The sequence below is a fragment of the Camelina sativa genome, chromosome 7 (genome assembly GCF_000633955.1).
Source record: "Camelina sativa cultivar DH55 chromosome 7, Cs, whole genome shotgun sequence".
Taxonomy (NCBI): domain Eukaryota; kingdom Viridiplantae; phylum Streptophyta; class Magnoliopsida; order Brassicales; family Brassicaceae; genus Camelina; species Camelina sativa.
The window spans coordinates 2095691-2110103 of NC_025691.1; the positions used below are offsets into that span (position 1 = coordinate 2095691).

Below are 14413 nucleotides of genomic sequence, written 5' to 3' on the forward strand. Positions count from 1 at the left end.
ATGTTATATTATTCAGGTTCCTGCAATTATCTATATCTGCAGCTTTGTTGTATCGGTTCTGCTTCAGGTTCAATATTCTCATAACATATGTCGGAAGCTTCCCTTTTCCTCTGTCTCGGTTGAGGAATTACAACTATTCTTTGTGCGTAATTATGTTAGGAGATTCCATGGAATGGGAGACGCTTAAAGGCGTATTATACAGCTGGTGGTGTTATTTGGATATTCTGCGGTGCAGCAATTCTTCTATTGCCTAGAAACATAAGTTTTTTCATGTATGCTATATCCGTCTTTATTGGCATCGCGAACGCATTAATGATGGTATAACGTTCTCTACCTCTCATTTTGATTTGGTATCACTGTCAGTTATAAACCATACTTGTATTATGTCTAGTTTAAATTCATCGACTATACAATTCCACAGGTTACAGCAATCAGTATGCAGAGTGTGTTGATTGGTGCAGAAGTCGGTGGATGCGCATTTGTCTGTGGTTCGTTAAGCTTCTTAGACAAGATGTCTTGTGGGCTTGCTCTATATGTTCTTCAGTCACACCAAAGTAAGTTTCACTTAATCAAAGTCATATAAATTAAACTGATGACTGAGACATGGTCCTATAAAGTTTAGAGCAGCAGAACCAGTCATTTCTCACTGTGTTAGCGGTTTTGCTGAAACTGTTTTTTTGTGTGACAGGTACTTCACCAAGAACTCAACTAAACAACCACCAACAAAGTGCTTACCTATCGGTTACAAGATACGGTTTAGGTCTTGTTCCAGCGTTTTGCTCGTTTGTTGGTGTCACTGTAACGTTCTTTATGGAGCTTGGAGCTGATGGATCACTATCGAAGCCCCTGCTTGACCCGTTACTAGAATGACGAAGTGGTCATGTGCGGTTCAAACACTAAAATGCTTTGATTGTTTCTTTTGAACATGTTTGATTTTCAGGTCCACTAATCTCTTACTATACACGGAGTTTATCAGATTCTTGAGACGACGATTTTGTACATAGGGGGATAGAGATCACAGTGTGAGTGTGACATCAATTACTTGTATAAGAAGAAAAAATGAATCTAAATCTGGTATTCTGGTGTTTGATTTGTTTGGTTTTTTTTAACCATTTGTAATATTCACAAAGATGTTTTATATTTTTGAAAATTTAACACAATCTTTGATTGGAAAGTTCATAAGAACACTGAACACCTATAGATCATATGTGAAGTGTGAACACAAATCGCTTTACTTATACCAGAATGACTGAACATCACTTGGGTTTTCTTAACCAGATGAGGCCCATTAAATCCGTTTTGTTTTGGGCTTATTAATAATATAAAGCATAATCGGGTCGGGTCGGGCATAGCTACCAAAATATAATTTTAAAACTTAATCTAAAAAACCTTTTTTTTCCTTTTACTCTATCTTTTCACTGCTGTAAGTCTTCTTCTTCTTCTTCGGCTAGAAACCCTAATTTTTGGGGATTCTGCAGTTAGTCGCAGTCTCAGATTCGCACCTGGAGCTATCGTCATCGATGAATTCGATAAGGCCGTCTTCTCGACGAGCAAGATAAGCATTTATCGTCTGCTATTTTGACTATCCAGGTAATCAGAAGAAACACAATCCCTATAAACATATATGTCTTTGAATGTGGATCACATCGAAATTGGAAACTGAAGCAATTTTTTATTTTTATTTAATTTGCAGGAAAGATCGCAGAGAATAATGGGGATTGAGATCAGATATGAACTTGGCACTTGTTTTTGGCACAAATGTAGTTCGTAAAGCTTATCGCTTTCTCTTCAGCTCCAGAAAATTCTGCAATGGTAACTTGGGTAGTGATGAAACTCATATTGGTTTCACTGATTTAGATTTGGATTGTGGATTTGTTGAGGAAGCCGGTACTAGTATCAGTGAGCTCCAAAGCATCGATCGAGAAGATATCTCTGTTCGGAGTAGGTTTTTGGATAGTGCCGAGCTTGGTGCGTCTCGTGTTCTCGAGACATTAAAGCAAGATGAATCTGCTGGATTCGATACAAAGTCAGCTTTAGATGAGTTGAATGTTAGAGTCTCAGGGCTTCTAGTGAGGGAGGTTCTTGTAGGGTTCTTAAGGAACTTGAGTTATGATAATAATAAGACCAGATGTGCCAAACTAGCTTATAGATTCTTCGTGTGGTCTGGTGAGCAAGAGTGTTTCAGGCACACTGTGAATTCTTATCATTTGCTTATGAAGATATTTGCAGAGTGTGGAGAGTATAAGGCAATGTGGAGATTAGTTGATGAGATGGTTCAAGATGGGCTCCCGACAACAGCTAGGACGTTTAATCTGTTGATTTGTAGTTGCGGTGAAGCAGGTTTGGCGAAACAAGCTGTTGTGCAGTTCATAAAGTCCAAGACTTTCAATTACCGACCTTTCAAACACTCTTATAACGCGATTTTGAATTCTTTGCTAGGTGTAAAACAGTATAAATTGATTGAGTGGGTTTACGAGCAGATGTTAGAAGACGGGTTCTCGCCAGATGTTCTAACTTACAACATTCTCTTGTGGACCAACTATAGGTTAGGGAAAATGGATCGGTTCGACAAGCTGTTTGATGAGATGGCTCGAGATGGTTTGTCTCTGGATTGCTACACGTACAACATTTTGCTGCACATTTTGGGGAAAGGAAACAAACCGCTGGCTGCGCTGACTACATTGAACCATATGAAGGAAGTAGGAATCGACCCGAGCGTCCTCCATTTCACCACTCTGATAGACGGTCTGAGCCGTGCAGGGAATATGGAAGCGTGCAAGTACTTTCTAGATGAGATGGTGAAAGCCGGGTGCGCACCGGATGTTGTTTGTTACACCGTGATGATAACAGGTTATGTCGTATCCGGGGAGCTAGAGAAGGCAAAGGAGATGTTTAGGGAGATGACGGTAAAAGGGCAATTACCGAATGTATTCACGTACAACTCGATGATTCGGGGGTTGTGTATGGCGGGAGAGTTCAGAGAGGCGTGTTGGTTGCTCAAAGAAATGGAATCTAGAGGGTGTAACCCGAATTTCGTAGTGTATAGTACATTGGTGAGCTATTTAAGAAAAGCAGGGAAGCTTACAGAGGCTCGCAAGGTAATAAGAGAGATGGTGAAGAAAGGACATTATGTTCATTTAGTTCCAAAGATGATGAAATATAGGAGATGATAGGGTTTTTTTTCCTTTTTTTTTGTTTCCTTTTTGTTGTTGCTAATTTAGGTTTTGTTTGGTTGATCTCTTCTTTACCAATTCTTGTAACCTAAATTCATGTTGTTTTCCAAGAATTATAGAAGGAAAAAAAGAGAAAAATAAAAGTGATTCTAAAAGAACATCGCCGCCATCAAAAGTTTTGGTATCTTACTCATTCATCGGAATTGAGGGGTCTCTCTCTGAAGCAAAGGTTGAATATAACCCAAAAGAAAGAAAAAAGCTAAGTAACACGAAACATCAGCATTGATTACCTTAGCCTACACGATAAATTCCATTGTCGTTTTGACTTTTTGGGTATGATTGTCTTCGTCTGTTGTTGTTTACTCTACTAATTGACTTTTTCGGTTTATGGAAAGTCTCTATTTTTGAGTGATGGTTAATTTCCTTTTTTCTTTTTTTTTGTTGTTCTCTCTCTCTGTAGATAAACCCAAAAGTCCCTTGATCTAATTTCGAATCGAGAAGACGACCAACGCCATCAATCTCTGGAACTGCTTTCTCCCTTCTTCAGCCTCAGGTTTTGTATCTATTTTCACCTTTAAATTAATTCGTCTCGCAATATGAAAAGCTTGTTCTGTCTATGTCAACCATGTCATGTGATTTCTAATTGTGGAAAAGTGACGTTTGTTCTGCCCCCTCCTCTGGTTGGTAAGAGCTGCTCCAAGTGCTCAAACGACGGCAATTGAGAGCTTCCATATGGTTTTAGATAGACTGAGTGTGTCTGAGTCTACCCACTAATCGCTTTTTGGTGTTCTATTACACAATGTTGAACCACCTCAAAATCACCACAAAATGAAAACCAGAGCCAAAAATAACATTACTAAACCCAACCCTAAACTTAATCTTCATGTCACTGCCTCTCCGACGCCACCAAAAGAACCAACAATGATCACACAAGCCTTGAAGGATCCGAATTGGGCACCTGCTGCATCCCAAGAGTATGATGCCTTGAACATTAATCACACATGGGACTTGGTCCCTCCCAATGCGAGTCAGAACGTCGTGGGATGTAAGTGGGTCTTCACAACAAAGTTTCACGCTAATGGTTTACTTGATTGTTACAAAGCTCGCTTAGTTGCGAAGGGCTTCCATCAACAATATGGCAAGGACTACGCTGAGACCTTCAGTCCTGTTATCAAATCTACAACGACACGTCTTGTTCTTGACATTGCGGTGAAGAAGTCTTGGACGCTGAAACAGCTTGACGTCAACAACGCATTCCTCCAAGGCGATCTCACAGAAGAGGTATATATGTCTCAACCGCATGGTTTTGTTGACAAAGATCGACCATCATATGTTTGAAGGTTACGCAAACCCATATATGGGCTGAAACAGGCGCCTCACGCGTGGTACATGGCCTTGAAACAACACTTGCTTGACATCAGCTTCACCAACTCCCTTGCTGACACATCCTTTTTTATTCGACATTCCGGCTCCACTATCACTTATGTTCTTGTCTACGTCGATGATATCATTGTCACAAGAAGTGATTCAATGGTTGTTGCCTCGGTTCTCAAGTAATTCTCCGAGAGGTTCTCCATCAAAGACCCTACTGATCTTCATTACTTCCTTGGTATCGAGGTTTCTCGGACGTCACATGGTCTCCATCTCATGCAAAGAAAATACATCATGGATCTCCTACACAAAAACAACATTCACCTAGCTAAACTTGTTGCCACACCGTTACCAGCATCTCCAAAACTCACACTGTCCAGTGGTACACCTCTCGATGATGCCTCTCAGTATAGATCAGTTGTTGGAAGTCTCCAATACCTATCCTTCACACGTCCGGACATCTCTTATGCGGTCAACAGGCTCTCTCAATTCATGCACCGTCCGACCACTGAACATTGGCAAGCCGCCAAACGCATCCTTCGATATCTAGTTGTCACCCCAACTCACGGTATTTATCTTCACACTTCATCTCCTATTACCATTCATGGCTTCTCTGATGCCGATTGGGCTGGTGATACCGACGATTACGTTTCTACACATGGCTACCTCATTTACAATGGACGGAATCCGATATCATGGTCTTCAAGAAAACAAAAGGGTGGTGCTCGCTCCTCCACCGAGGCTGAGTATCGTGTGGTTGCCAATGCAGCAGCGGAGGTACGATGGTTATGCTCTTTGCTCACTGAACTTCACATTCATCTTCCCACCACACATGTGATCTATTGTGACAATATTGGCGCCACTTACCTATGTGCCAATCCGGTCTTCCACTCCCGTATGAAGCATATCGCCCTCGACTACCACTTTGTTCACAACCAAATCCAAAGTAACATGCTTTGTGTCTCTCACGTCTCTACTCACCATCAACTTGCAAACACACTTACGAAACCTTTGCCCCGGGCACGTTTCCAACAAGCTTGTATCAAGATTGACGTCACTAAAGCTCCCTCCATCTTGAGGGGGCGTATAAGATAGAAAAAAATGTAATCATTAGTTTAGGGATCTAAGTGTAAATACTTTAACCCTAGTCTTCTTGTCTAACTATATATATGTGTAATTCAGCCTTTGTGAATAATAAGAAACATTCAGATCCTATAAATAGAACTCCACCTAGAGCAACAGAAAAACACAATGTCTTTTAAATCTAGGACACAGATGCTGATCAAGCGAACTACTTCTTGGCATGAGTTTATTATGTTTTTGCTTACCTCATCCGTGAGCAGTCTCAGCAATTCGCCGCGCTCTCTGCACCCCAACTGCCCATATATCAAAAAAAAAAAAAAACAGAATCTCACTCAAATACGTATTGGATGGAAACTGCTGCTCTGCATGTTCATAAGACTCGTTTTTCTTACAGAAGTAGAGGCTAAAAGGGCCAATGCACAGCTAAGTTTGCAAATATCATCTTGCTGTTCAAGAACTCTAGCTCCCTGCACATATTCATCTTGTAACTTCCTTCTAAGCTCAGAAACTGAGTCTTCAGATGGCAGAGAAGCAGTATCCCAAGCAATAGAAGAAAGAGTAGCTCGGACAGCATCATCTGCATTAATTTTCCCAGAAAGTCTTAATGCCCTGTATATTAACACTACATCAAAACTTTTTTGGCATGAAACTGAGGAGAAAAAAAAAGAGGCAACAAGAAAAGATAGAGTTCTGGAGCCAACCTAGAAAGGATTAACAGTGACGAGTGGGGAGAGTGATTATCTGACACGTCCATAACACCACGAAGCTGCAAGATTGTTTCGATAGTATAACATTAGAAGCTCAGCTGCAACATTAGAAGATCAGCAGTAGCATTATGATTTCCCAATGGAAATGACAAAGAAACCAGAATCATAGGAGGCTGCATTGGTTCAGGGTATATTCAGTAAATAGGTTCAAAGGAATAATTACATGTGCCTCAGTGCCTTTGTCACTCATGAAGGTCTTGTTACAAGGGCCAGATGAACTTGCACCATAAGTTCCTTTGTCACTCATGAAGGTCTTGTTACAGTGACCAGATGTACTTGCACTATAAGGTCCTTTGTCACTCATATAAGAAGATGTACTCGCACCAGATGGACCACTAGCGACTACTATGGCTTGTTCTATGTTGTGGTTTTGATTCCCCAGGCCTGGTCCAGAGAACGTCAACCAGTAGACTGCTCCATTGTAGTTGTCTGCGGTGTACTTGTGTAGTTTGTATGCACCAAAAGTAGGAGGAGGACGCATATTGTACCTTGCACGCTGCATTCCAAGTAGATTTTTGGTCTCATATGGTCTCCAAATCCCTGCTGCAGGCTTCACGTTGTCTGTGATGAAAAACCAGTCTCGAGAAGATTCTGGACCGAGAAGGTTGAACTCAAATTGTTCCAACTGCCATGGATTCTGGTGTAAAACATGGTCAGGCAGACTTTGAACGCCAGTGCTTTCACCTTCAGATTTCGCTTTCAATATCTTTTGGCTCAACCTCTCTTGCTCAGTCATCTAAAGATACATGGACTTTTTCAAAATGTGTGAATTCACTGAAAGTTCGTTCAAAGTCTAAACATGGACTTCTTCAAAACTATATTATAAAACTCTACTTCTAAAAATAGAACAAATAATGCACTCAAACAACTAATAATTAAAAAGTAATCTGATCTTCATCCGATTTTTCGTTTCACAAAAACCAAAGTCAAGTAGACAAAAGATCTAATGGATCTTTGTTGCATGTTATTTCTAAAGGGAAAAACTTGAGATTCTAACCTCTGACTTTTTCAAAAGGTGGGAATTCATTGGAGAATTGTCAAACTATTTGTGTTGCTTGCATATATAACGTATACAAATACACAATAACAAAATAATACTTCATATTGAGGTTTTCGAGTTCATTTTCACTTTCACTTTCACTTTGGCATTGATGTCATTGAAGAAGTCAGTATCTATATACTTCTCAAACCGATCGCCGAGAATCAAGGATTCTGATATATTTCTATCTATCAATTTGTTCCACAATTCCTACCGCTAAATCCTCTTACAAAACAATCTAGCGCTAAATCCGACACAGTCTACTCAGATTTCGAGGTTCTACCTGAACTTAAGACGTGAAAATGCTTCTTCGTCGAAGAGAATCTCTCAAGACCTGACCGGAACGAACAAAAACAAACAAAACAAAAGAGCGAGGGAATCAGAATTCAGAAACCAACACCGAGAGACAGAGGGAGAGAAATAGCTTAGGGTTTCGCGATCTACCGAGATTCGCCGGAGTTTAAGGCAGTGACAGATGCGGAATGAATTAAAATGCGGCAGCGAATCACTGAGTATCTTTTAACGGTTCCTTAATTTTAGGGGTAAAATATATTTGGGGATTTTCCATTTCTTTATAACATTCAATTTAGGGATGTCGCCAACTTAGATCTAGCGCGTGTGCTTCAGTCGCGTCATCGACATTTTTTTGTGTGTTTGTTCTCTTGTTTTTAATTCGACATTACAGAAGGACTTTATTGATTTGACCCTTGTTTAAAAGAAACAAATTTTTGATTTTGGCCTTCGGTTATTATTATTATTTTTATTCTAACAATCCATTAAAAAGGTTGAATTAATTTAAGACCAAAGATATCTCTTCTCAATTGTTGGTGAAAGGAATCGTTAGGCCTATATGCATGCATGTCAACACATACAATATATGTTCATCAGCAAGTGAAGTTGTGAACTCAATCAAAACCATTTCGGCATTTCCAGCTTTTCAATCTATGAACTAATTAAGGGTCTCTCACATTTTTCTTGGCTAACTAACTAACTAACTTACTACTAATTTCATTTTTTTGTTTGTTTTTTGTATGCACCATAATAAATCATTTCTTGAATATATAGGAAAATATACTTATGTCCATATATGAATGTTACGTTGTGAATGTTCACCTCTCTTGATTTTGCATGAATCTGATTTTTAACAATTTGGTTCACCTCTCTTAATTTTGCATCATCTAGCTTGTTCTTTACATGTGAATGTTCATGGAGAAACGAAATGCAAAAGTTCTTGATATATCAGAATTACACTTGGATTATGACTTATGAGAGTACATAATACATTAGGCATCAAATAGAACGCATAAGATGATGAATAATTAATTAAATAAACATAAGTGAAATGACGATAAATTGGATAAACATATATAATAGATTTATAATGTAGTTTTACTCATTCTTATTTACAAAGGAAAATAAAACATAAATTCGATTCGACTATGAGTTTGTTGTACACACTCTTACGAAATCTCCTAAGTATGGGCAATGACTTAAACTGCTTCTTCAAGAAGACTATTTTTGTTTTGTTTTTTTTAAACAACTTATTTCACATTTCAAGTTTTCCCTGTGTTCTTTGCTTCTTCATAAAGCTCTCTGTTGAGGTGCAAAAGCATCAATCGAACATGCACAGAGATTCCAAAGATAACTTCACTGGAGAAACCGATCACTTTTCTTCACCTACCTGAAAAGTTATCTTTTCTCCTTTTAGAGACACAAAAACTACACATACACATACACACATACATACAAATAAACAGAGAGAGAGAGAGACGAATGAATCAAATATTTACTCTTTACCATTTACCCCATTAAAAATTTGCCTTTTTGACATCTCTCTACAATCATCATCATGCCTCCTTTCCGTTTTTACATTCCATTCTTCTCATCCAACTCTCCTTCTCGTCTCTCTTCAGGGACTTCTTCCCCATCACCACCACCTACTCCTCCTCCTTCTTCACGCCCTCCTTTTCGTGCTGCAGGCATTTCTCCGCCGTCAAAGCCAGAAACAAAGCCCAAGGCGTCTCCGTCACTTTCTAGGGTTAGAAGCAACGTTGCGGCCATAGCAGCTTCTTTATCTGCGTCTCAGTCGCCTTCTCGTGGTGCAGCCACACCAACCCGGCTGGCGAAACAGAATAACCAACAACCTGGTCCGCCATCAAAGAAACTGGAATCTCCGAGGAAGGAGGATGAAAGAGAAGCCATCGAGAGAGACTGGAAAAGTAGCTAGCGAGAATAGAAATCCGGTGACAGAGAAACCTAGCTCCTATTGCTCGTCCATTAGAGCATTTAGAACGAAAAGAAACAGATTCATCTCAGGAACAGAGGAAGAAGACAGAAGCAGAGAAACAAGCGGCTCAAGAAAAGAAGAAAGATCTTCCTGAAGGTAGTCGAGAGAAGCCAGCAGCAGATCAGGGACAACAAAAGAGAAAAGAAATCAAGAAATTTGCGTTACAAGAAAGGACGAAAGCTCTTCACGACGACAGTGGAGAGAAGTCAGAAGCAGATCAGGGACAACAAAAGAGAAAAGAAGAAGAGAAACTTGCGTTACAAGAAACGCAGAGAGCTCTTCAAGCTGCAGGTAGAAAAGATGTAACGCAAAGCAAAACCTAGATGATGTGAATGTTCTCCATCTAGCAAAAGGAATAAAGGAAGGATCCAAAAGAATCGATCTTTCTTGTTCCAACGACAGTGTAAGCCCCATACAGGAGATTTAACTCGTTGGTGTCAATTAGGTGGTCGGATTTTTTTAGGAAAATATCGAGAGAGAATTGGAAATGTGAATGTTCTCCATGTTTTATATCTGCTCCGGCGTCTGCATCCCCTAGACTATTGTTGAATGAATGAATGAAACTATCAAGCACTCCACACGAAAAACAAAAAAAAAAAAAACTAAAAAAAACAAAATCTTGTTTTTTTTCCAACAAGATTAGAGATTGAACTAAAAGAAGTGGATTCTTTTATAGATGAATTAGTAAACAAGCAAAAAGAGCTTTCTCTGGTCTTGTGTTCCTCTGTTTTCAAAATGGTGCGTTTTGATTTATGTATTCGAGTAAATAAGCTGGCGTTAATGAGCTAGTCAATTTTCGAACATCAATAATATACTTCCAATTTTATTGTATGCATCCTAAAGCATTGACTTGTAGAGCTAGTCAATTTTCGAACATCAATAATATACTTCCAATTTTATTGTATGCATCCTAAAGCATTGACTTGTGTAAGTATGGGACAATTGCATTTTTTGTACCTTTATTTGCATTTGAATGAAATCGTAGATCCTATATTCGATTTTCGAGAAACATAATCACTAATGATGCTAAAATTACAGTTGACTCCCTTACGACCAAACAAAAAACAGAAGCCGAAATGACAGATGTAATCCGGAAGAAGTCTGCAATAGATACATTTAAGGGAGACTTCAATTGACGTCAACGAGTAGACATAAAGACTACTCGTTAATTATAGTTTAAATTTTAATTTTAAAAATTATAGAAAATAATTTGGTAAACCTATTGACCAAATAATAACCACATAGACTTCCTGCATTAAAATAAAATAAATTTACCTATAAACTAGTCAAATTAAGGGAGGAAAGGCTGATTAGGTTAAAATTATTTGATCTAAGGTTTGCTTAAGTAGACCTCTCTGTAGACTATTGGTGTTTGACTTTGTAATGCCATCAACTATTAATATTATATTATTTTAATTTCACAGACAATTTAACCAAACCGATAGCTGAACCTAACCGAATCCGTACCGATTTTTTGATTTTAACCTAACCGGATTCAATAACCATATAAATACTTCTTTCTGTAAGTCAACCCTAGCTTGTATGTGCTTTATCTCTCTCCACAATTTCTCTCTCTAAAATTCCGATATTATTGCTCTCGAAAATTCAGATTCTCTCCTCATCATTTATCGTCTTCGAAACTCAAGGACATCTCAGATAAGTATTCTCATCATTTATCGTCGGCTATTTGCTTTTGTAACGCTTTAGCTAATTTTCTTCGAAAATTTATATGTTCTCATAGTTTTTTGTTCATTTTGCACTCAGATATGGGGTTACACAGCTACACTCAGCCATCTTCTAGTTCTTTGCAAGTATGGAGTGAAGGTCCACCAGAAGTAAACTTTCTTGGCCTGACAGTTGGAATTCCTGACAATCCTGGAAGGATTTTCTTTGGATGCAATAACCATGAGACTGTTAGATTGTATGATGGTTTTTTCGTTTGGTATAATTATTATTTGAGTATAGATAATATTCTTATGGTATATTTATTTCTATGGTACGGTATAGGATGGAGAGGACCATATTATGAAATGGTGGGATGAGGCTATTATGCAAGAACTTCAAGCAATGAGAGGTGGACTTGCTGACCAAAGGGATTCTATTACAGCCATCCAGGAAAATGATGAAATGCTATGGGTTCAGCAAGAGCTAGACAAGGTGAAAGATCAGATGAAAGAATTACGTCTGTCAGTCCGTCGTGTACGCGTGGTGGTCGAGGATGTCTTAATCGCCCGTATAATCTTTATTGTTGTATTAATCTCTTTTGCTTCGTAGATCTTTCAATTAAAATCTGTGAACCTCTTTTTATCGTGGCTGTTTGTTTGAATGGCGTATTTATGTCTGTAATCTGTGAACTTGCTTCAGTTTCTGTAATATTTGGACGATATCGTTGACTTCATTAGATGACCTATTTAGTAGACTTCCCCCATTTACATTAAGAAGTCAGTAGACGAAGTCTACTCGTTAATGATTTACGACACAACGGTTTGCGTTATTAATTATGTAACTGTTCATTGTAACCGTTTCGTCTTGTATATATAAACCAGCACGGGCCTTTTGATTATTTTAAAACTGCAACCAAAAAAGTTATCTGTAAATCATTTCTTTTCTCTTTTAAAAAAATAGTATGTAGTTCATCTTCACGACGGAAAATTGGTGATTGGTCAATATACTTGTATCGGTCAATATAAATCATCCACGCTTAATTGGAGACTGATCACGGTTGGGTAATTGAAACTTTCTCTATATCACTTCACTTCATCATATAAGTGTATAATCATCTATCATTCACGTCTGTGTAACTCTTAGAAAGTTTCTATATCATATCACTTTATACTTAAAAGTGTAGAATTCTATATACACGCAACTTTTGTCCCTGTACCATAGAAACTCGTTCATCGTCGTTAACGATGTATTAATTATTTTGATTTGATGGATTTGCAGTTTAAAGTATGTTTTAGTTTCCCCAGAAAGAAGTCTACTTGATAAGTCTTCAGCATAATAGTACAAAAATTAATTTGATTTGATGGATTTGCAGTTTAAAGTATGTTTTAGTTTCCCCAGAAAGAAGTCTACTTGATAAGTCTTCAGCATAATAGTACAAAAATTAATTTGATTTGATGGATTTGCAGTTTAAAGTATGTTTTAGTTTCCCCAGAAAGAAGTCTACTTGATAAGTCTTCAGCATAATAGTACAAAAATTAATTTGATTTGATGGATTTGCAGTTTAAAGTATGTTTTAGTTTCCCCAGAAAGAAGTCTACTTGATAAGTCTTCAGCATAATAGTACAAAAATTAATTTGATTTGATGGATTTGCAGTTTAAAGTATGTTTTAGTTTCCCCAGAATGAAGTCTACTTGATAAGTCTTCAGCATAATAGTACAAAAATTAATTTGATTTAATGGATTTGCAGTTTAAAGTATGTTTTAGTTTCCCTAGAAAGAAGTGTACTTGATAAGTCTATCAGCATAATAGTACAAAAATTAATTTGATTTGATAGATTTGCAGACGGTCCAGTTTCTCGTGGAGAAGTCTGCCAGAGAAGTTGTCAACATAATCATTACAAGGTATAAATTGATTTGACGTTAGTTGGCGGTAATATTTATATGTTTAATTTACCGATAAGCGGGAACCAGTTTTAACCGGTTTCTTTATATTTCTTCCTAATTTTCTGGTACTGTTTCTAATAAAACGATTTTGGTTTTATAAAACCGGCATTATTATAATTATTGTAATTTTATACAACTTAAAAAACCGAGATAACATAGGATAGTTATCTCTAATTCTTCCTCATAAGGAACTAGGAAACGATTCCCTTCCGCTTATCTCTTCCGCTTATCCTTCCGCTTATCGCTTATCACTAACGGTTGATTTTTCCATTTTTCGTTCATGTTAAACCTAAATCTTTATCTTTCGGATTGTCAGTTTACTTACTTTGTTTAACTTATTTGTACAGTTCTACAAGCTCGAATTCGAATGGGCTTCTAGACTGGTTCACCATATGCTCACCTTTCAGATAGTGTGCAACAAAAAGTACGAGATCTTGAGTCTGGTTGGATCTAACCCTTTACGATTTTCTTTGAATGAGTTTGAAGCCATCACTGGACTTAACTGTGACGATGTCGAGTCGTTGGAGTAGCCACAAGTTGAGGTTTCAGACGAGATGGAAGAGTTTTGGGAGAAGCTTGGAGTCAATTTAGACAGTGGTCCGAGTATTAAGCAACATGTAAGAACTCAAGCGATTGGGATAGAATAGATCGTATTAGGTTGGGTTATTTAGCTATCTACGCTGGGTTTATAGAAGCTAGGAAACCATCAACGCCCACCCGTCTAAATATGGCTAGGCTAGTCATGGATTTAGATGCATTTCTTGATTATCCCTGGGGAAGAGTTGCTTTCAAGAACCTGATTTTGTCTGTTAAGGAGAAGGACTTAAACAAGCAGAGTTACACCATAGACGGATTTGTCGAAGCTCTGCAGATATGGGTGTACGAATCTATGCCTGATTTTGGCAAATCAATTGGGGAACCGTTGGCGAACAATCCAAGTCCACCGTTGCTTGCTTACCGCGGTTCTCGCGGTAGAAAAAATGTCAAAGAGGGCATTCTAAAACAGGTACGCACCTCTGTGATTTGTCTATAATTTATCTACGATATTAGATGACTCGGTAACCATTATTGTGTTAGATTTGAA

At 38.1% G+C, this 14413-nt stretch overlaps 3 protein-coding genes across 4 annotated transcripts in view; all 3 read left to right on the forward strand.

Moving 5' to 3' along the window:
- The window catches only part of LOC104699906 (major facilitator superfamily domain-containing protein 12), a 4683-nt gene extending 3550 nt beyond the window's left edge, over positions 1-1133 (forward strand). Inside the window, exons 12-13 of the mRNA XM_010415304.2 lie at positions 422-554; positions 689-1133. Coding sequence (XP_010413606.1) covers positions 422-554; positions 689-870 — 315 coding nt within the window. The 3' untranslated portion in view covers positions 871-1133. The remainder of the gene's footprint in view (positions 1-421; positions 555-688) is intronic.
- On the forward strand, positions 1418-3311 carry LOC104699907 (pentatricopeptide repeat-containing protein At3g60050). Of its 2 annotated transcripts, XM_010415306.1 has the most exons (3): positions 1418-1590; positions 1694-2340; positions 2440-3311. In XM_010415306.1, exons 2-3 carry the CDS (start codon positions 1731-1733, stop codon positions 3168-3170), a joined length of 1341 nt encoding a protein of 446 aa, XP_010413608.1. In that variant the 5' UTR covers positions 1418-1590; positions 1694-1730; the 3' UTR covers positions 3171-3311. The 2 variants fall into 2 exon arrangements, with proteins under 2 accessions (XP_010413608.1, XP_010413607.1); XM_010415305.1 differs by having other exon boundaries at positions 1694-3311.
- On the forward strand, positions 4839-5639 carry LOC109125378 (uncharacterized mitochondrial protein AtMg00810-like). The gene has a single exon (XM_019226964.1). It carries the CDS (start codon positions 4839-4841, stop codon positions 5637-5639), a length of 801 nt encoding a protein of 266 aa, XP_019082509.1.